At 38.9% G+C, this 23,302-nt stretch overlaps 2 protein-coding genes across 2 annotated transcripts; one reads left to right on the plus strand and one right to left on the minus strand.

The window, feature by feature from the left end:
- Window positions 1–71: 71 nt before the first annotated feature.
- Window positions 72–7,245, minus strand: scyl3 (SCY1-like, kinase-like 3). Its single transcript, XM_008406986.2, has 14 exons — window positions 6,880–7,245; window positions 6,609–6,790; window positions 5,045–5,230; window positions 4,844–4,957; window positions 4,650–4,706; window positions 4,462–4,564; window positions 4,257–4,368; window positions 4,086–4,163; window positions 3,594–3,733; window positions 3,300–3,490; window positions 2,147–2,318; window positions 1,770–1,934; window positions 897–1,687; window positions 72–612 (listed from the first exon to the last, which is right to left on the minus strand). The coding sequence occupies exons 2-14, from the start codon at window positions 6,774–6,776 to the stop codon at window positions 550–552; spliced, it is 2,340 nt and encodes a 779-aa protein (XP_008405208.1). The 5' UTR covers window positions 6,777–6,790; window positions 6,880–7,245; the 3' UTR covers window positions 72–549.
- Window positions 7,246–10,003: 2,758 nt separating this feature from the next.
- lpxn (leupaxin) lies at window positions 10,004–18,835 on the plus strand. Its single transcript, XM_008406985.1, has 9 exons — window positions 10,004–10,078; window positions 10,839–10,918; window positions 11,024–11,091; window positions 12,793–12,889; window positions 14,367–14,636; window positions 14,711–14,884; window positions 15,357–15,438; window positions 15,520–15,668; window positions 18,310–18,835. Exons 1-9 carry the CDS (start codon window positions 10,066–10,068, stop codon window positions 18,574–18,576), a joined length of 1,200 nt encoding a protein of 399 aa, XP_008405207.1. The 5' UTR covers window positions 10,004–10,065; the 3' UTR covers window positions 18,577–18,835.
- The last annotated feature ends 4,467 nt before the right edge of the window (window positions 18,836–23,302 follow it).

A 23,302-nucleotide genomic window follows, 5' to 3' on the forward strand; every position in this document is an offset into this window, starting at 1 on the left:
CATTTGCAATTAATCCATCAGTCATATTTTTTCTTATTGGTTCCGTGACATGATGTAAAGACAGAAAAACATTTTTTGCAGCAAAATGTTTATTTTACCACCAACCAAAAAGCTCAAATAAATAGATTTTCTATTTCACATTCATTCAAAGTGCAAGCCTTTAATAAATCAACCTTCGTTCTGCTAAAAATGTATCTTGAACTTGATGCTAATAGTTGATTTGGCACATAAAAAAAGAGCAAATGAAAGCAAAGACATTTACCTCTAGTTAGGATCCTTAACCATTACAGAGGTGACTAATGTCAACTGGCAAACAATTACAAATGGCTTCTTCTGTCCAGGTCTAGCACCATCGGGCTGCCCATGTATCACCACGTTCCCATAATAAACAGCGATAAAAGATTTAGGCCCTCCTTGATCAGACTGCATCATTTTATGAGAAGCTCCTTCCAGCTTTGTGGAATAGTGGCACTCCAGATGTGGTGCTTGGATTAAAGGTTTCCAGTATTTGAGTGTTTTGCTCCAGATTGAGTTTTGCGTCAGTCGTCATCACCAGGCATTGTCATCCTCCCAGTTGAGGTCATCTCCATCTCCCCAGCCATCTGCCTCAGCCTTAAAAAAATGGACCAAAACAGGAACAAGTGAAACATCTTTATTGAAACGTTACATTTGAAAGTGAAACATTCTTTGGGCATAAATTATCAAGCAGAATCAAAACTTTCAATCGCGCAAGTTAATTAGTTGTGACAGCCAAACATAATTAATCTAGTGACCCACACACATTTGATCATCAACCGAGTTGGTTTTTCCAATTACAAATACAACTTTAAAATAATAAGTCTCTATATAATGATTCATCTACCATAAATGGATTCAGTAACAATTGAAAAACCCACCTCAGACGGGTTAGCTGCTGCAAACTTGGCAGTGAGGGTTACAGTATCAACGGATGAGTCCGACTCAAGAGTTTTATCTGAAAAGACTCCCGACGTTCCTGCGACATGCACCCTTCTCTCCTCTAGAGGCAGCAGAACGGTTGAAGATAACTTGATGTCCGGCACCATGTCTGCAAACAAATCCAGTTCTGGGTCTTGCTCTACCTTCTTTTTCACCTTAATAGTGAACTCATCTCCCAGACCTCCTGTCCTGTCGCTCTTCGTTGGCACTGTTGATTTGGGCACTGGGGCTGACGGGCTTAGTGGTTTCTGGAAATCCTTTTGACTCCAGTTATCGTGCAATGAGGAAGCACTCTTGCCCTGTGTCGACTGATACAGCGCCGAGGTCAGCTTTAGGGGTTTTGAGGATTTTAGTGTCAACGGTTTAGGAATCTGATCAGCGGACGTAGTGGTGCTCCTTCTGGAAGGTGTTAGAATCAGTGAATCTGCAGAAGGAGCTGTAGGGAAGAGATCCAACGTCGGTTCAGGGTCCTCAAAGTCATCCCAAGGCTCCTCCTCCGCATTTTCATTTGGGAGTCTGCTGCTAATGGCATCAACTCCCTCTGATGCCTCAATGTGGATGTGGACAGACTGCGCATTTCTACTTTCTCCCACATCGTTTTCACTCCAGTCAGGCCAGTCCTCCACAGGGCCCTCTAGCCTGTCAGCCTGCTCCGAACCGAGGAACACTTCCTGTCTATTATTATCCCGATGAAAGCCGTTTAAGGTTAAAGGCATTTTTCGGCTGTTATCTGGAAAACACAACAAAGAGGCCACACTGAATTTCAGCTACAATAAAGTCAACACCCAACTTAAACAGCATAAAGGTCTTACCAGATGATGGCGGAATCACCCTTGGCTTCTCTTGTGTACCTGTCAAGTTTCCCACGTGGCTGAAATCTGAGCCTTTGGTCTCTGATGGTCTGGGGAGCATATTCAGGATATTGGAGGGTTGAACCATCTGAGAGTTTGAGCTTCCAACTATGTGGACAGGAGAAGCTAAGGAACACAAGTAAAATATCATTAGTGGTGCTAGTGCATGCTGTCGGTAAAACCAGTTTCTACCCTCTATATGCTAGTAAGAAAACATTATTTGACACTTGTTAACACATTTTAAAATGGATAAATTAATCTGGATAATCCTTTCGGACATAAAACATGGAGTCCAACAATAGCTGTATCAACTTTTATCTCAATAAGGAGTTCCTTACTTTCAGGTGTGACCTCTGCAGACCTGGTAAAACTTGGTGTTGTGCGTTTAAAGACCTTGCTTCTGTCTCCACCAACAACCACTTGAGCTCCCAGCAAAGGCACCAACACAGCAAGACTTTGCAGAGTCATGGCAACCAGAGAGTCATTGGTGTCTCTCATCCCCAACAAAACCTGTACCCAGTAAAAAAAAAAGTGGAGACTAAATTTATATAAAACAGTTTATAAAGCACTAGGATACATCCTAGAGGTGCAGACAAAACGTTCAGAAATATGAGACTAAGGTTGACTGAAAGAAATAAAGGTGTGGATAACTTCTCCAGAAGTGTAAGAATGAGGGAAATGTCTCGACTTGAGCAAGAGTCTTAAATAAAAAAATAAATAAATAATAATAATAAATGGTTTTAACACTTGCATTCTATGGATGGAAAAATTGTTTTAAAAACATTCATGATTTTGAAGGAAACCAAAATGTGGATATTTTTAATGGCCCTAACTCACAAAGAAGGATATGGTGATGTTGTCCAAATTGTATTAACTGTTTTTTTTTTCTTCAAAATTGTAATTAAAACGGATGCTACTTTAAACTCAACGTCAAATACAAGCAGGTGTAAAAAGAACAGAAAGGGACCAAGATTACATCCCTGGGGGACACCACTTGGGCATGCTGCTGATGACAAATACTCAGTTAAATGGTGAAGATTTGGTCTGTCAATTACTCATGAAAGGTGACTACTTTTGTTTGGTAACTTTACATTAACTAGTTTTAGCCCTTAATTTCTTATCATTGTGATGTAGCCTGAAATAAATCTGAAAGAAATATAACTTATTGTTGTATTTCTCTCTTTATGTTTTACTATTTAACACCAACTTCACAACCAGGAGTAGGTAAGTGATGGCGGTGGGGTTTACATGCCAAAAATACTGCAATTACAATAACAAAAGTAACATTTGATGATAATAGGACATGTATTGTCAAATTTGGTTGATGATATGTAACATAACTTTTGCCCCAACCAACAGGACCAAGACTACAAATAAAACAAATGATTTTCTGGTCTAGCTGCTTGCACTGCACTGAATTGATACAAATCCAAAACACCTCGACCCCTTTAACTGTGTGTGTTCAGTAATAACACAGAACTGAGCTTTTACCTGAGGTAGAATCAGATTTTTTAGTTCATCGTGGGAGAAGAATTCAGCGTAGATGTGGATGTGAGTCAAGAGCACAATCCGAATGTGCTCTTCGTTTACTTTGTAGAGTTTAAGCAGCTGAGGAATCACATGTTTCTGATGAAGGGACACAGACAGCAGACAATCCTCACTGCCGTCATCTTGACTGGAATCTGACCACAAAGGTGAAATTATGAGTCTTTAGTTATACATTTACTTGCTTAAACATCTCTTTTTCAAGATACTTGACATATTCTTGATAAAATGCCATATTACCCTTTTTTGGTCTTAACAGATGAGGGAGGAAGCTCTTGACGGCCATGGGTTCTGCAAAAACAAGGGAGTGGAGAAGTTTGGGGACGAGGCGTGAAGCAATCAGCTCTTCAGGAAGGTTCTGGACTCGGTCAAGGAGAAACCTGAAATGTATATATATATAAAAAAATTTTTTTTTAAATCACCAAAGAAAATTCAGACGTTGTTACAATTTACAATCCCTTTTCAAAGTATTCAGACTCCTAAAACGTTTTAAACATTTGTCACACTGCAAGTCTAAACTTTAATGCATTTTTATTGGATTGTATGTGATGGATGAAAGTTGAAAGTCTTAAGAATATAATATTTATATTCAGCCTCTTCTGCTCTTGCAGCTTACAGTATGTGGTTATAACATGACAAATGTACAATATTTTATGGGATATCAATACATTTGTAATGTATTGACAATTATGAGTACACCTAATATTAGATTTAAACAAAACAAATTATTACTTAAAAAATTCATTTTTTTCCTCTTCAGTCTTCAGAGTGAGGGTCTTCAGAAAATTCAGCACTTCCAGAAAGTCATTCCTATTCACAGAAGAAAAATAAAAATATTGCTTTTAAAATCAGTTTTGTCCGTTTAAAAAGCTGCAAATGCAAATAATAGAAATGCACAAAAACCTGAAGAAGCTATGATTGAGCAAGGAGCTGAGTGGAGGTCGAGCCAGGGGGTCAGAGTTCAGCAGGCCTGCCTGCAGGGTTTTTGTCAGACCGTCGGAGAGCTCTTGCGACACTAGAAACGACACAGAAAGGAAGAGCAGAGGAAGTAAATGAATTGAAATGTAACAATTTGCAACCAGATTTTTATCAAGTCATCTCCACTCACCGTAGTCACTCAGCAGAGGCAGCAGAGCCTCCACCACTGTACCAAACGAGTAACAGTCCCGAGCATGAGCATGGTTGTCTGGAAGGATTTGAAAGCCTTCCACCTGTCAACAATGTATTTTGTTTTTAATGAAAATGTAGGAGGGAGAATTTTTTCCACATTTTTGTGATAAAGTCAAACCCACTGACCTGCTCTTCAGGAGGAACACAGGAGGCCTCTCTAGCACTCTGAATGCCATCGAGAAACTGACACAGAAATACGTCAAATTAACTGATCCGTTGAAAACCGAGTTCCAAAACTTCTTTAATCTTTTAACATGCATGTGAAAATCCACCCAAAGAATATTTGATAACAATGAATCTGCTAGTATTCCGCCTTCTACCTCTGGAGTTGCTTCAGAGAACTTGCACACAGTCTCCATCCCTCCCAGCTTCCAGTGGCCGTCTTCACTGATGAACACAGAGGAAACGCAGACGTTGTTGTGGCTCGATTTACCCTGGAAAACGAGAAGCATCCAGGTCTCAACACAAGAGCGGGAAGAGAGGAAAATGTCCACCAGGGTTGCTGGCGACAGCTCGCTCACCCTCTCATGCAGAAAGACGAGTGCCTGCAGGACGTCGTAGATGCCAGCGCAGATTTCCTCCGGGGACAGGCTGTCCAACAGCAGCTCCAGCGGCTGGACGTGCTCCGTTACGAGGTGGATGCCGCCGTCCTGCACCGAGCAGGACAGGAAGCGGAGCAGACACGGGTGCCTCAGCGTCTTCAGATGCTGCAGGACGTGAAAAGTGGGTTCATTAGTTATGCGCCTAAAATTGATTCTGCCGCATTTCTTTTGTGTCTGTAAAATATGCATTTCAAATGCTCAATATTCTATGAATACAACTTAAGGCATTAGACGTTCACAAGCTCTTCAAAGCAGTCAAACCAAAGCGTATTTCATTGAGAGGACGTTGTGTTTTTAAACACATTTCATTAAAGAAACAAGTCAATATTTGTTTGCTTTGGAGTTGCAACAAGAAACGGCAAACAAGAAGGTGAATTTGCAGAAACTTTGAGAGCTTCCTGTTCAAGGACACATTTCAATGCTTTTATCCCTGAGAAACTTGGATTTCACTTCTGCCCTAAAACATAGAGCTCTATTATATTATTATTAATCACCAAATCATTCTTGGTTCGTTGCTCAGGGTTTGTTTCTCCATGTTTGAGTCTTTCCTGCTACATGACACAAGGCTACTGCTCAAAGCTATGTGCACAGAAATGCTTAAATCTGTCTGCTAGCAACCCTTTCTTATAGTGCCGACGTGTCCGAGTCCTGTCCTCAAGAGCCAGTGTGCTTCCAAGTTGAACACATCTGAATAAAATTAATGGTTTATTACCAGGCTGCTATAAAACATAATGGCAAACTGAACAAGTTATTCAGCTGTCGAAAGGGACACACCTGTACATGCAGGGCACTGAGTCTTAAGAACCTTAAGTTGGACATACCAGCTTCAGTTGAATCGCCTTCAACAAATTGCCCCGGACTCTTTATGTCATTTCTTGGGTATGAATTGCTCTCCACTAGTGAGCTAATTATTGATTTGGGTGCAACCTTTCTAACCTGATATGCTCTTTAAATATTAAGTATTGAAAATACCACTGGTTTCATTACAATCTTGATTGACAAAGAGGGATTTGAGGCAAACTCCTATTTAAGTAACCATTCTGCTCTTCTAACGTAATCAAAATGAAAGTGATATCAGCAACCTTGTTCAAACTATGGTCACTTTAGAAATGCTAGCAGGTCATTTAGCAGCAGGGATGAAACAATGTACAAATGAGTTTTGTGATTACCCTCTGTTACACCCTAGACCTAGATGCAAATTGCTGCCATGAAAAGTTATCAAAAATGAGGACTTATTTTAATCTCAAACTTGTGTATTAGACAGTTTCACAAAAGTTTGCTTAATCTTTGAGAGACTTTTATAATAAATACGTGTCTGTAGCTGATATTGTCTTTTTTAAATGATTGAGGAGACAAAATCTCCATCGCTACACTGAACGAAATTGTTTTGCAATGACAGCTTATTATAGGAATAAGGAGTAAACAAAATGCAGCAAGTGCAAATATTCCACAGCTCCAGAGAAAGGCCTTTATGCGAGCTCACCTTAGCAGCTTTGTTGACTTTCTCTTCATTGTCCCGCTTGTGAACAAACACAGAAGCAGGCTTCCCGTCCTGGAGAACCGCCGAGTACATGGTGGGTCCGGAGGGCAGGGTCAGCAGCGGCTCCTCCAGCAGAGTGCAACCCCGCGCCGCGCTGCTCTCTGCGCCCATGGCCGCTTGTCTTCCTGCCGAACACGGGGAAACGAACCGGTGTGACTGCTTGTCTCTGCCACAAGTACACCTGAACACCTGTTTGAGGGTGAGGCGGACATACCTGAGATCCTGGACTGGATGGACCAGCAGCCGCTCCGTGCTAAGTTAGCAGCTGCTGCTACTCTCGCCTCGCTGGCTAACCTAGCAGCGCTAGCCAGCTTGTCGGCCGCTCTTTCCCGTCATTTTTATCACAGGTTACTGCTAATTTAGACAAATGCATTAACAATATATCAGAACTCTAAAAAACACACATAACTCCTATTTAAGTTCAACTCTAAACCTTCAACTATTACTGCGCTGCTGTAAACACAGGTTCTTCCGGGAACGACTAAATCATCAAACAGGGGAGAATATAAAGATGAAAAGTATCAATGATAGTATAGGGTTAAATTGCTTTAAATGATGCATAAAAAGTGTCAGGATAATATTTAAAAACATTCAAGCATTATAATCGGAAAATGTACCCTTGAATTAGCTGTAATTGTTAAACATATTCGCAACTGATACCCCTCATGTTTTACTAAGTGGTTGCAACCAAAGTGGTGCGAGATAACCCAGGTGACTGCCACATGGTGTTAAAAATGAACATGGAGTACTAGACAACAAGAAAAGTGAAATACGTTTTTAAAATATAGATTTAACGCTTCATTTGGTCTCAGTTAGAGAAAATGTTGTTCCTCTGATAATTTAGGTCGAAATTGTTAACAGAAAGAGAAGCTCATTAGAAGGACCTGCATGTCGGTTTGTGCTTTCAAATGTTGAAAACTACATGCAAATAAGGGTGACATGCCTGACATCGTCAAGGTGGAGTGGTAGCAGAGATTTAAAGATGATTCTGGCTCTTTTAATTATTTTAAAAAATATAATGTTCACGTAGCAACCAGCAATGTGTTGACGACATTTTGGTGGAGGAGGCCCTGTTTTGGTCAGTTATCGTGGGATCTTAGAAATAATAATAAAAACTCTAAGGGGAGTTTTCACTGTATTTGAGAAAACAAAGACGTCCTGGATGAAAGCAGACAAAATTAGTATTGTATATCATTTTACTATGTTCAGCCTCAATAATAAGGTAAGGAGTAGTTCCCAATTCCAGTTAAGGATCCAGATGGAGCCACTTCCACCCCACCTCTAAAGGAGTCTACTGAGGTGATTTGGACATCTGATTCAAGGACAGCACAGAGGCTCTCATCCTGGCCGCCCAGGAACAGGCCCTAAACACCAGAGCAATAGAGGCTCAGATCTACCACACCAGACAAGACCCAAGGTGTAGGTTGTGCAAGGAGGCCCCTGAGACAGTCCAGCACATAATAGCAGGGTGCAAGATGCTGGCAGGGAAAGCGTACATGGAACGACATAACCAAGTGGCGGGCATAGTGTACAGGAACATCTGTGCAGAATATGGACTGGAAGCCCCGAGATCAAAGTGGGGAACACCCCCAAAAGTGGTGGAGAATGACCGAGCTAAGATCCTGTGGGACTTCCAGATCCAGACAGACAAGATGGTAATGGCGAACCAACCGGACATTGTGGTGGTGGATAAAGAACAGAGGAAAGCCGTTGTGGTGGATGTAGCAATACCAAGTGACTACATCAGGAAAAGGAGCATGAGAAATTGGAGAAATACCAGGGCCTCAGGGAGGAACTGGAAAAGACCTGGAAGGTGAAGACCACAGTGGTGCCTGTGGTCCTCGGGGCAGTCACCCCCAAACTGGAGCAGTGGCTCAAACAGATCCCAGGAACAACGTCAGACATCTCAGTCCAGAAATGTGCAGTTCTAGGCACAGCCAAGATACTGCGCAGAACCCTCAAGCTCCCAGGCCTCTGGTAGAGGACCCGAGCTCAGAGGATGAAACACACCACCCGCGGAGGGTGAGAAGGGAATTTTTTTTATATATATATATAATTATTTTTTTTTTTAGCATTTTTGGACATGTCCTACAAGAAGTAATTTTCTTTTTAGCTTTGAGACATATTGTGATCCACTTATTACACACTGTGCTGACTAGTGATGGCTAATTCCACAATATTTGAAAGTAACTTAATATTTTGCCTGTATTAAATGTATTAAAGCCTATCATGCCAAAATTTGATAAAACTTTGTAGCCAGTCATGCAATTCAACTTTGCAGCCATACCAAATTACCTAAAATTGCAAACTTAGGTATTATAATATAAGCAATTATTTAAGAGTTATTAAGTCTTAAATACTTTTTTTTAAAAAAGTCGTATAACTTACTTTCTCATTGGTATTACAGGATAGGACAAAAAAAAATGTTGATTGCATTGTTTACAATTTATTACATTAATGGCAGTTATTATATTGCTGGTTGCTACATGCAGGGTTGTGGTATTGTTTTAATAACCCTACAGTGCAGTGTTTCATTTTGTCATTGTAATAATCATTAATTGCAACCATGTGTATCTGTCACTTTGGAATGCAGCCATATATATTGTAGGAACTTTTGTTCTTAGCAACTTTAGCTGAGTTTTACAAAAAAAAAAAAAAAGAATTAAGCTTATGAACGCTGCCTCCCTGCATGTCAGGTTTAAGCCATAATTCTGCGACCTTGATGACATTCAGAATCACTTTTAGTTCAGTTTACCATCACTTGTGAAGTTTTACATTTAAGAAAGGGAGCATTCAGTACCGCCCAATTGTGATGTTTTTTTTTTAGACAAAAGATCACATTTTTGCCTTTGTTGCCTCAATGCGTTTGTGTGAAAATTCAAGTCATGTTTTCATTTTGAAATATTAACTAAATGTGTGTGTACTAAATTAATATGTGAGTTGTTAAACTACCTCCACTGAGATGCCTTAGCGTCAATTTATAACCTACTTTCATCTTTACGATGATACACTTCAACAAGTAAAACGTATATATCTCGCTGTATGTATATCTTATTAAAGCCATTACAATTCTTAAAATAGTTTTGGTACTAAAAACATGTTGTTTTAATCATTTACCATTTACACTAACAAGTAGTATGCACAATTTATTTCAAGCACATTTCAAAACAGTACAAAATTTGAGAAAATGTTGCAAGATCAAGATAAAACTTGAAGGTTTGATCCTTGAACTGCGATATCACGCAGCATTAGATCTTATTATGGTAACAAAAAAAAAAAAACTTCCTTGCAGGAAGTAGTGGTGTAAATCTGATGAGAAACAAGGCTTGTTGCCCCAGTGACAAACCAGCGGTAAAGAAAAAAAAGCACACACACCCAAGTGTTGAGAGCAGGAAACAACATGGATGAACTCGGTAAGGTGACTTTCTTTCTTTGCTGATGATAACATGAAAACTGCATATATGAAGCTTTAATACACAATTAAGATTAACGACCAAGATCAACTATATGAACACATCTGTGCTGTTCAGGATTTACCACAAACAATATCATTTTGGGTCTATCATGAGAAATTGTAATTGTTCTTTTTTTTTTTATTGGTTTTACCAACCAATTGCTTTTTAGTAAGTTGTTTTATTTTACAACATACAGGTTCTGCTGACTACGCTTGAGAAATGCTGATCTAACAACATGTAAATGCAAATGAGCAGTTTGAAAGTAATCGCAATATCTACAACGTGCTTCAAACTTGGCATCTGGTTTTCTTTTTAGCTGCCAAAATTTTGACTCTTTCACTTTAGACCAGCAAAATGCATATTGGTTATGCTTAATTGTTTATCTCCATGTTTCCCTTTTAATAATGTGTCGCAAAAAGATGGCATGAGATCGCCTCGGCATTTGTCACCACATTCTTGTGACATTAAGACAAGTTTCACTTCTGCAGCGTAGCATGTTCTCATTTCCTCAGGAAGTCGACTTGTATAAAACAACCTCAGTTTTGTTTGCACCTTTATCCTCACAGGAAATTCACTTGCCTGCAAAAAAACCCAATGTTTTGCTGGTTAACAAGCACAATAATGTTCTCATCTATTATATTAACACCACTCGAGATGAGTCTGTTACACCACAACCCATAAGTCGCTATGAAGCTTCACGATTTGCATTCTTCTGCAGATTTGCTGTTGGAGGAGCTGGCTTTGAGTCCTACAGGCTCAAACAGTCTCCAGGAAGCCACCACTGCAACTGGTGGACAGGTGAACAAAAGAGAAAAAAAAATATGTTTATCATTTTAAATGGGCTAAAACAAGGTCCAAAATATATGTAAACAAAATGTCAATGTAACTTCGTTGCCCACACAGGCTCCAGCTGCCATTCTTGCCGGAGACAAAAAGAAAGAGAAAAGCTCAGCGAGCTCTAATGTCTACAGGTAATGTGTAAATGCCTGACTGCTGTTTGTCCTGTGTTTTGGTGTAAATTTAAACAGAATTTTACACAGAATTTTAGTGTTTTGTTGCATCATCACCAGTAAAACATTAAGTCGCTACAAGACGGCAAACATATTCATACAGCTTGTCATATTTGCCTTGCAAAACAATGGTGGTCAAATATTGTTGGGATGCATTAAACAACAAGTAATTAGCAATAGATAGTGTGGGGTGTGTGGTTGTACCTACCACACGTTAGAGTGTGTGTGTCCTTGTGTGTCAGCATTTGTATTTGTAGGGGGTATGCAAATGTGTGAGAACCAAATGTCTTAAAATGACCTTACACAAAATAGCTGATGTAAAGAAGGTAGATAAAATACAATGTAATTTAAAGAAGGTGTGCTTGTAAAGCAGACCCAAAACACTTGGATGATTCTATGACCCAAGAAATGGCAAAATAAAAATGTTTTCAAAAATAAAATATCAGTTTCCTAAAGAGTGGCGAAGAACCGAGTCAGGCTTATATGGATGGGACAAGCAGGTTACGGACCACTGACACACGATATAGTTTGTGTCAAGTAAGTCTGACAGGTGAAATAAGTTAAAGAACATCTTGGCAACAAAACAACAAAGCAGTTGAGTAAACACACAGAAGGTAGTAATTGGAAATAAGCTCAAGTGGTAGTCGAAGACAGCGATCAGGAGGATGATAATGTCAGAGGAGAAAAAAAAGAAGCAAAGGAGGACACAAACAAAACAAATGGATCAAAGCTAATTAAAACAGTTATAGTAAAAAAAAAAAAAGGCGTACAACAACTGAAAAACAAGATATTTGCAAAGGATCAGCTCGTCGTAAACCGAAACCTCTAAAAGCCCACAGACCATGATGAGAACATGGTTTTTTAGTCTCCAGCAGTTAAAACTCCACTATGTGAAGTAAACATTAACATCAAGATCCCACAAGGCTGCATGTCTTCGGAGTCGGAAAAAATAAATAAATCATATAATCTGATGGATCACAGTGTAACATTCAATGTAAAAGCACTTCATTAATTTGGCACATGCATGCAATGTTGTGGAGCAGCAAATGTTCTGAATAAAAAGAAAGCACACTCTCTGCAAATTAGCTTAACACATAAATTATCTGAACTTTATGTGGTTTTAACTAGCACAAAACCACACAGCATAGACAGCACTCTGGTATTTTATGAACATAATTTTTATTGAAGGTTTAGAAAAATTAAGCGCATTCATCTGAATGCTTCTTTGAGCAAGACGATTCCAAACCATGCATTTCATGTGGTTGCGAATTTAGATACGTTTTTCATAGTATGATCATGTTATTTTTTAAGATAAATTGCTGTTTTGTGTTTAACAGAAGTGTTGAAAACAATGTCTTCTTGTTTCAATCTACCTTTCGCTCATGCTCAAAACTTATTTGTTTATGAGTTAAGTTATGCTGTTCCGGCTTTTTCGGATTTGTCTTTAAACCGCTTTCAACCGTCATAAAATGCATTTAAAAGCAAAATTTGCTTAGCCAAAATCTATTCTCAATATTATTTAGTTAAGCACCTAAAACATGGGGGAAAAAATAGAACTGTAAATTTGGTCTCTAAATGCTTTTTTATTATCATAAAGGTTTTTGAAGTGTCATCATGTATTTATTTCTTTATTTAATTTTTTAACATTTGTTTTTAACACAGTGACCTACCCGCTCCTGTTGCAGCTGCTCTGCCTCCGGACTCACCAACTCTAGAACTGGAGTCTATCCTACAAGACCTGATGGGTTTAGCAGAAGGGGTCAGTACAAAGCTGTTGACCTGGATGTGTCAAGAAATGGCTATAAATGACCACAATTCACATTTTGTGTGTAATAGTTTCTCATAGAGCAGTTGGTAGAGCTGTTGCCTGGCAGCAAGAAGGTTCTGGGTTCGATTCCCGGCCYCGGTCTTTCTGCATGGAGTTTGCATGTTCTCCCTGTGCATGTGTGGGTTTTCTCCGGGTACTCCGGTTTCCTCCCACAGTCCAAAAACATGACCGTCAGGTTAATTGGCCTCTCCAAATTTTCCTTAGATGTGAGTGTGTGTGTGCATGGTTGTATGCATGTCCTGTCAATGTGCATGTCCTGTATGTCTCTGTGTTGCCCGGCGACAGACTGGCGACCTGTCCAGGGTGAACCCCGCCTCTCGCCTGGAACGTTAGCTGGAGATAGGCACYAGCAACCCTCCCGACTCCACTGAGGGACAAGGGTGTAAAGAAAATGGATAGATGGATGGATAGTTTCTCGTAGAAGTGATTTCTTGGTAAAAATGAGTTTACCAAGAAATGATACACAGTTGTAATCAGAAAAGATTTAACCCATTTGCATAAAAATACTTTGTAGAAAAGTGGATTTTGATCAAATCTGGGGACTGATGATCAGGCCGGTCTGCAGCTGCTCCATATGTTTTAATCTCCCTTATAATACTGGAATGTTAATGCAAATTTTCTTACAGCCCTTCAGGTGAGGTGATATAATCTCTCACAGCTTTATTTGATGTTGTTTTTCTTGTGCTGTGCTTATGTCTGCCTCACAAAAGGAACAAATGAAGAATCCTTATTGAGTTTCCAAAGGCTTGATTATTGTCAACAAGCCTTAAAACAAAGTGAATTGTTTTAAATTCATTGCAGGTTATTAACATTTCCACACAGCTTTAGAACAATATTTCATAGGTATATAAAATGTGTGACATTAATACATTTTTGCACCCAAATATTGCATCTTGTTAATAAGATAAAATTTAATGCGTTGAATATTTCTGATTGCAACCGTGCTATTATGGGGAGAAAAAAAATTGGACACTTAATCAAATATTCAGATTTTACGAAAGATATTGAAATTTATCAATGTCTACTCTTTTTTTTTTCCTCAAAGAAAACCATTTTATTGCAGGTAAACACTCAAATCTTACCTTGTTTTGCCAATTTAGCGAAAGATATCAATAAAAATGTGTGAATAAAGTTCACATTGCTTCAGAATAGATTATGTTGCCCTTTAGCTTAAGTAACTTCATTGAGATTCTTTTGCTGACCACCTACATGCTGAGGGTGCAGGAGAGCGACATTTTATAAATGAAATAAATTAATAAGGTTTAACAGTAGAGGGCAGTATTGCACCAACATCACCATTGCACAACCCGAAATAATATTTCTGTATTTGATCACTTAAGCACTTAAATCTCTATAGCACATGTAAAGACTAAACATGACATTTTGACTTGCATGTATCTTTATTTAGAACCACTTACCTCCATCAGCCCCTCCACCACTGACACAGAAGCAGTCTACAAAGAAAAAAAACGAGGATGGGAGATCAGGGCAGGACAGTGACAGCAGCAGCTGCAGCAGCGGCCCGGCAAGTTCCAACCCAAAACCCTTGAACCAGACGCAGAAAACAGATTCTATAGATGACCTGCTCGGAGGGCTGAGCTCGGACCTGGAGAAGATCGGTGTGCGCACCACAGCCAAAGGCCACTGTGCTGCATGCAACAAATGCGTTGTTGGAAAGGTAAAATTTGACCTTTTTTAATTTAAATATAGCCAAAGCAGTCTTTTTCACTTCATTTGACTATTGTTGTTTAGATGATCACAGCTCTGGGTGAGGTGTGGCACCCTGAGCACTTTGTGTGCATGGTGTGCAAGAAGGAGCTGAGCACAACAGGCTTCTTTGAGAGAGAGGGACGGCCGTATTGTGACAAAGACTACCACCAGCTCTTTTCTCCACGCTGCGCCTACTGCAAGGGGCCCATATTGCAGGTATTAAAATGAGAAACTCCAACTATGCAGTATTACGCTTTATGCAAAGCATTTAAAATAACAAACTTAATCTCAGCTTCTCTTTTTGTTTCTTGATTCATGTCCTAAATTGTCCAGTCAAAATTTTACATCCATTAATCCACAAAGTAAAATTTTGATGATTGCATGATGACATGTTGGATGTTGTTTTTTTGTTTTTTTTCATAGCCAAGACCACATGTTATGCTAATAAATAAAAGGAAAACCCATACTGGTGGTTTTGCAGACTGGGATTACCTCATGCTACAGACCAAAGACATTAATCAGAAACTAATGCAGCATCCCTGGTGATTCCCTTCATGTGGCTCACGGTCCACTTTTTTTTGTGTTTGTTCACATTTAGCTACATGAGATGAGACAAACTTCAATAATCCCCAAAGAAAGTAAAATAGAGATATAATATTTTTGGTGGGTTTTTTTTTCCCCCCACCAGAACATTTTGACAGCTCTGGACCAAACTTGGCACCCGGAGCACTTCTTCTGCACACACTGCGGAGATCTGTTTGGGCCAGACGGTGAGTCGTTTGATAATTTATTTGCCTCAGCATAGAAATAATATTTAGCACACATTTCAGCATATCCTGTCTCTATCCAAGGCTTCCTGGAGAAGGACGGAAAACCGTACTGCTGCAAGGACTTCTACCACCTTTTTGCTCCCAAATGCTCAGGCTGTGGGGAGTCCGTCAGAGAGAACTACCTGACTGCAGCCAATGGCACCTGGCATCCAGAGTGCTTCGTCTGCGCAGTGAGCCTCCAACACAGACCACACACACGGCTCCGGCTCACACACAACCTTGAGAATAAATGAGACAGATACCCACACACTTGCTTTGTTTGCATCGGTTTGACCACGGGGCTGATGCAAACCATATGCATGATGAAAATGTTGCGGTGGAAATGTTGCAGATAAATCAAGGAAACCATGTTCTCTCTGTGTGGGTATCTTTTATATCCTCTTCAAAGCCACTGCCGTGTTACTCGATCAGCGGCATTTGAACATATTAATTGCGCAGAGTTCTGAAAACTTATCAGAAGTAAAAATGGCACCTTTATGTTTTTTTCTTTTTGTTCTACTATTAATTTTTTTTTTTTTTTACAATCCAGGACATTCAACAACTTAAGTCCATGAATATAATCCCCCCAAAATTTGAATATATACAGTATGATACAGTGATATTTGTGCAGCACAACCTAACATATCTGTTAAAAAGAAAAAAAAAGTGTAAAAGAAGCAATAACATAGTTGAATAAGTGTGCAGTCAAACTATAACTTTGTTGAATACCTTTCAGCACTCTTTCTGCTTTAGTAGAAGTTCACCTGCATTCCACGTCTTAACTGGAGTTAATAGTTTGATAGGGTAACTTTTATACAGAACAGAATGAGCAAACTGGCAAACGTCCAACCCTGTCAGACTAAGTGGACATGCCGTATTCATAGCCCTCAAAGTTTCTGTCAAACTTTGTTTTTGACGTTAGCTTTGCAATGCCATGCTTAAAATGTAACTTTACTTCCCTGAAGTCATGATTTTGTGGACTTCGAGGTATGCTTGGAAATACGGTGATGAAGGAAAATTACATTATTCTAGCCAGTAACCGAATGCTTTGGATCAATACTGACGTATGTTTGCCGCTATACACGTTTTTCAAAAAACCCAGTTCCGCTTGAAGAAAAGTAATTCCAGACCACGATGCTGCCGTCACCAGAGTTCACCTTAGTCTTTGTGTTCTTTTGGTGATATTTAGTGTTTTACATTTTGGATTTGTTCCAATTAAAAAAATAATAATAAAAAAAAGCTTAAATCTAGACGTTCACTTTAGAAGAAAGCTTTATGTTTAACAGTTCCTCTCTTGTGTTGAGAACAGATTTTATTTGCTCATTTAAAAGCAAAACCAGTAGTTGGCAGAAATTCCTGCAGCTCCTTAACATTCGTACAATGTGATCTTCTGGAGCCTTTGTTCCCTCTCTACAGGCTATGGCTTTAACTACAGGTTGCAAATCAGCAAATGTTGGGAAGATTTTTTGCTGGGACAGCTGGACTTTATTAGTGATCAATTACATTCACTCTAATTGATGTTAGGCATTTACCCAAAAAGACTGAACAGTGGAGTTAGGTTCTTCAATAAAGTTTGAGCTTCAGGGCATACACACTTATGCAACCTCTGCACCACCAACCCCGGCCAAACAATGTCTGTTTAATATCCAATTATTAATTATCAAAGATTACAGGGTTCTTAAAAAAAAGTGAAACAGAAGTTAGAAACTCAATATTTACTTCATAGCTCCAGAACAATTTGGGGGTGTGCCCAGACTGGATAATGTAAACAAACAAACACCTTATTGGAGCCAACCTTCTTATAAATAAGTTATTTTACAAGATGAAGCTGTTAATTCTTCTCAGTGGTTAATCCCAGTGCAAGATGTTTTTTATTTATTTATTTATTTTTTTTATCCAGTCAGTCATCCCTGTTATGTCTATATGAATATGTACAATGATGATTCAAGTATGTCCCAGTAGCTCGCTTGATATATAACATTTAAAAATAGCTTTAGCTGCATGAAGGTACAACTACACATATTTGTGCACTGTATCAATTATAAAAGTTTTGTACGTTTCGTAATGCATCTAAAACCTGTGCAGACCAAATTACTGAGCCTTTCAGCGACCGCATCCTCGGTCCATGAGGCCAGTTAAATATCATCAGAGATCTTCTTGAATAATAGAAGCACTGACTGCCTAAAACAATAGGTTTTAAAAAAATTATGTTATGCACTTTCTTCCCTGAGGAAAATTATAATATTCAATAACTTCTTCCACGTTAAATAAATAAAAAAAGAAAATAAGAAAATGGATGGATGGATGGATGGATGGATGGATGGATGGATGGATGGATGGATGGATGGATGGATGGATGGATGGATGGTAGTAATATACATTTTATACATGTATATAATTTAGTATATAATGTATTATTATTATTATTATTATTATTATTATGTAATGAATCATTATTTATTTATTTATTGGGTTTTACATCTATGTCTTGATTGAATATGGATGAGAAACATAACCTTTTTCATTCATCACAATTTGTTTAAAATAATCAATGTTTTCTACATGCATCATTGAGATGTTTTCCCCTCGGCGCTGATTTCCCAGTCATCTCTTGTTTGCTACCAAGCAGTCATGAAGGCAAATTTTGGAAAATAATCATAGACTACATTGCCAAAACTGTGACCGCAGTCTTGAAGAGTTGAGACACTGTTGCAAATATTTTACAGTTTTTTTTTTTTAAAGCAGGCTGTATACAGTCTTGTTTGGACACAGAGCATCATTTTTGCTTACCCTAATCCTTCACTATCCTCTACTTCTCCTTTTTAAATCCAGGACTGTCTGAAGCCATTTAGCGATGGCTGCTTCATGGAACTGGATGGTCGGCCCCTCTGTACCATCCACTTTCACTCCAGGCAGGGCACCCTGTGCGGGGGTTGTGGGAAGCCCATCACCGGCCGCTGCGTCTCAGCTCTCGATCGCAAGTTTCATCCTGAGCACTTTGTTTGCGCCTTTTGTCTGCGGCAACTCAGCCACGGGATCTTCAAGGAGCAGAATGGAAAGCCCTACTGTACAGCTTGCTTCAACAAGCTCTTTCTATGAGACATTTACAGCAAGCCGCTCAAAGATGAAGACATAACGTCTAATGTTGGAAGAGGGTGGCTATTTTCCCACATCAGTGAGCTGAATGATCTGTTATTAATAATATTGCACTCCCAGGTTGTATCTCTGTTTACTGAATGAGGTAATACGATTCAAAGCTCCTTGTCCTAATACCACTAAATACAATGTAGAATACATATGCCATGCAAACAGGGTACACACATGTATGTTTTGATCTTAATAAAAATACAGCTGCTCTGTAAAAGTCTCAAAGATTTTTATTTTTTTTTTAGAAAACATGAGTGAAGGAACAAAGCGGAAAATCAGGGATAAAATTGGGGAGAATTTTAAAGAATGGACAGGTTATAAAAAACAATATCTTAAACTTTGAACACTTATGGCAAAACTGTGAATCCCCCAAGATATGACAATCTACCTAAATTGGCAAGGACAGCATTAACAAAATAATCAGCAAGAGACTCGTCATAACTCTGGAAGAGGTCTTCAGTGGATCAGTGGATGAGGGCGGTACATTGGCACAGTTTGTAGCACTATTACCTCACAGCAAGAAGGTCTTAAATATGACTGGGGCTCTTTGCACATGGAGTTTCCATGTTTTCATCTTGCATGCATTGGTTTTCTCCAGGTACTCTGAAGAATTAATCCTAGTCCAGATTCATGACGGGATCTCTCTAAATTGTTTGTAGGTATGACTGTGTATGGGTATTTGTCCCCTGCGTCTTTTATTGATCTATGATGGACTAGCAACCTGTGCAGGGTTACTCCATGATCCGTAGAGATAGGCACCAAGGCCCTCAATCCCTTTGACGCCACAAAGAATAAAACAGGATAGCCAGTGATGGACAGACAATTATCAGTCGTAGACTGGTTTATTTAAAAGAAGAGCATGCTGCTCTTTTCTTGTTTCTATTTGTAATCAACTACATATCAACCTCCTTCCACATCCCAATTGTGTTTCACTTTGTGTTGCTTGATCACATAAAATCCGACTACAATACATGGATTTGTGGCCCAACATGACAGAATGTTAAAAACTCCAAGGTGTATAAATAATTCATCAAAGCGCTGGATAATGAATAAGGATTCATCATACAGAGGGATACGTTATGCACAGCCTCATTGAGAAATCATGTACAACTATCAGTAAGTAATTATTACTGACATCGTTTTTACAACTCAATCAAAATATTTCCTACGAAGAAAACATTACCATGTGTGAACTTTGGATGCCTGTGCAAGGTGTGCTGTTGATGCTTGGCTTTACTTTTGAGGAGACTTCATACATCACAATCACAAATCAAATTCCAAATGAACCATGATAAACACAAAGCGCCAAATTAATGGATTCCATAAACTGTCCTCAGCTCGCTGTTAGACTCGGCAGTCAGGATTTACTTTCTCACAGTTTAAGAGAGCTCGTCAGGAGATTTGTCCATGTGGCCCAATAGCTTGTCTTGGCAGAGAGTGGCAGGGACTCGTCATGCCAACCTGTGATTCCTCTGTCTCAGATTGACCACTTGGCCCCTGGCGGCCACTGGATTCAGACATCCTCTTTGTCCTCCACACAGGCTCCTTTATGACTGCCTCTCGAAGATTAATGAACGTGGTGAGGTTAACAAAGGTAGTTTTTAGAAGGAGCTCCTTCACATGCCTGCATCCCCTCAGAAACTGTTGAAGGACGAATGAACCACAAAAGTGTTTTAATGCCTCAGCGGTTGCTGGCAGATTTAAGCTCCTTCTGTCATCAGATGAGTTATATTTCGTTTCCTATAGGCTAATTGTGGAAATTGCACATGAATATGAGGTATTTGTTGGATTGCTTCTCAAATAACAGAACGATTTCGCAATTTTTGCTGAATTTAAATGCAAATGGAATATCATGTTTTACATCTACTTGACTGAAAAATATTCAGTTTTCGGCACTGTTATCAGGAGGCTACCAAACAACAAAAAAAGCATAAAATTCTAATTTTTCATTATTTTTGTGTATTTACTATTTCCCCAAGCTGGGCAAAGAGCAGCTTTGATCACTCCATACTGTCATATAATTTCAGTATGACAGTACTGAAATGGTATTTTCAGTACTGTATTTTTTATATACAGTTTATATATTTATATATATATATATATATATATATATATATATAAAAACATTAGCAGAATTTCTAAAGGATATGTCAATATCTCTTTTTCTCATATTTACTTTGATTATTTTTATTTTTAAGTTAGTGCTACTTGGAGAAACCTGCTGCTTTCAACTAACTCACAGGTAGCTCTTACTTTTAAACTAATCTAGCTATTTTTCAGTACTTTTCAAAACAATAAAAAATAATTTTTGTAACTTAGTGCTGACTGTCGTACACATGGCAATAATTTTGACAATTTTTGCTAAATATTATATTCAGTTTAATTAGTACAAGTACAAGTACATTCTGAAAACATATATTAATGTAAGTAAAATAAGCTTCTGTAAAAATAAACCAAATCTGGGTAAAAATAAACCAAATCTAAGTTTTATCTGTAGTCACATTATTGGTATATTTCATTCTGCTATTGGAAGCAATGAGAGCTTTATAGTTTTCCCAGTGAGCGGTTTGTTTAAGTTTTTCTCAAGCATGCCACATGAGCTGTGTGTGTGCGTGCACGTGTGTGTAAAGTCAGTGTTTGAATGGGAACGACGTTGAGCATTAATCATGCTGTCATCGCTGTCAGGTCCCGCCTCGTAGGGCTGCTGCAGACTGTGCACCGTGCATCATAGAAGAAGTATGGGTGTAACACATTTAGGCAGATCTAAACATTCTAGATTGTAAGTGTTTCGTGAGCTAACGGACTAACGCCTTTGTTTCAAATGAACTCATGTTTTCACTCTGTGATTAAATGATTTAGATACTGTATGAAACAAAGGAGAAAACATGTTTTTCAACGTGAGTGGTTAATGCAGCTATGCCAGCTTGGAGCTGATCTCGCCGTTTAACACAACGGCAAAGTGATATATATCGCAATATCTCTATTCTTCCACTAGTTTTCTGTCTGGGAGATTTCCTGATGCATCTGAACATTATTCTAGGTTGATGTACAGCAACAACAACAACAAAAACTCTGTGGAAAGAACAACACAGAAAAAAATCCAACACATTTAAACACATCTCTACCAAAAAGTAATGAGAGTGAGAGAATAAGGAGGAAAAAGATCCACTGGCACAGAGTAAAAATGAGAAAACATGGAATGCTTTTGCAGGAGTTAGTGTAAAGTCAAGTGACATTTACAACGGTGAACCCGAGTTGAAATTATGCAGTTTGGAAAGTAAGATGGAAGTTTGAGCTTGATTGGAGAAGGAACTAATGGAGTGAGGGGTAAACTGGAACATAATAGGTGTTGGGGCTGAGGGAAAAAGGGGGCGGGGGGAGAAGAGGGGATTAGAAGCATGGTTTTAGGAGGATTCTTTTTGTTTGAGACTGTAACCAAACACTTACCTCCTCTCCTGTAAAATGTCTGTGTCCGCCAGGCCACCCCTGATGGGGACGGCGGGGCGCCCTATCCAGCCCGTTATGGCCCCACTGTGGGTCATACCCGGCTAGGCCCTACCCTAAACTATAAGTTCACATCAGCTCTGAAGCTGTCACAAGGTACTTATACACATTAATCACTACATTTACTCAAAGACACATAACACACATCTGTGGAAACGCCGAGCGGAGACAACTCAGTGAACTCAGCTCCGGTAGGCACAGTAAAATATGGATGGATCAGATTACTGCAACATCATTACTGAGTGTTTCTGTATGCCGTATGTACTAATGAACGCAAACTGCCACTTTAGCTACAGTATATCACAAGGATGTACGCTGTACCTCAGTGGTTTTCAGACTTTTTCTCCCAAGTATTACCTCAAAGAATTGATTATCCCTAAATATCCTTATTATTGCTGATCAACCTGACAGTCATGTTTTTGGAATATGGGAGGAAACCAGTATACCCGGAGAGAACCCACACATACACAGGGAGAACATGGTATATTGGTTCAGAAAGGCCAGGATTCAAACCTTCTTGCTGCAAGGCAACAGTACTATTTACTGCATAATTGTGTAGCCCTTAAAAGGCATACTGACGACATGTATGTAACTCCTGAATATTAGGAAACTTAACAAAACCTAAAGAATGTTTATTTTTTTTATCTTGATATTAAGCAAACAGAAACATGTTTTATAATCCTAACCAATTCAAAACAATGACATTTAATCAGATTTGATAGTGATTAAAAAAAAGGCTATGTGTGTTTTTATACTGTGCAAAGATGAAAGACCTGGTTTGAACTGTTTATAAACTCAATGGCCTCTTCATCAGGAATATCTCTTGACTTGCTTGTCACAGCACACATAGTGAATCAGGCATCAGAAGGCAGCAACTCAATTCATTTACATCTCCAACACCTTGTTGATTCTGATCCAAAAACAAATTCTAGCAACTCTGATTGCAGAAAGTCACTGGTAAGTAACAAGTGAGTGTGTACATGAGCACATTTTTAAGAACTACATTTTCTACAATGCTGTGGCCTAAGGTAAACAATTGCTGAGACTGAAAAACTCCACACTACATGGTGGTCCAACAAGCAGATGAAAAAGTAGCTTCAATGACTCGCTGGGACTAGAATGATTGTAGTGTTGAAGATTAAATGAACGTGTTTTCCGCTGTTAAGAAGAAAAT

The sequence above is a fragment of the Poecilia reticulata genome, linkage group LG4 (genome assembly GCF_000633615.1).
Source record: "Poecilia reticulata strain Guanapo linkage group LG4, Guppy_female_1.0+MT, whole genome shotgun sequence".
NCBI lineage: Eukaryota > Metazoa > Chordata > Actinopteri > Cyprinodontiformes > Poeciliidae > Poecilia > Poecilia reticulata.

Bases quoted from the DNA above. Each gene is read 5' to 3' on its own strand.
- scyl3 (XM_008406986.2), bottom strand. From the start codon at position 6,776: ATGGGCGCAGAGAGCAGCGCGGCGCGGGGTTGCACTCTGCTGGAGGAG. The intron at 5,231-6,608 runs GTGAGCTCGCAT...CACGTCCTGCAG, and splicing joins AAGTCAACAAAGCTGCTAAG to CATCTGAAGACGCTGAGGCA. The intron at 2,319-3,299 runs GTAAAAGCTCAG...TACTGGGTACAG, and splicing joins AAAATCTGATTCTACCTCAG to GTTTTGTTGGGGATGAGAGA.
- lpxn (XM_008406985.1), top strand. The intron at 11,092-12,792 runs GTAATGTGTAAA...TTTTTAACACAG, and splicing joins GCGAGCTCTAATGTCTACAG to TGACCTACCCGCTCCTGTTG. The intron at 14,885-15,356 runs GTATTAAAATGA...TCCCCCCACCAG, and splicing joins GCAAGGGGCCCATATTGCAG to AACATTTTGACAGCTCTGGA.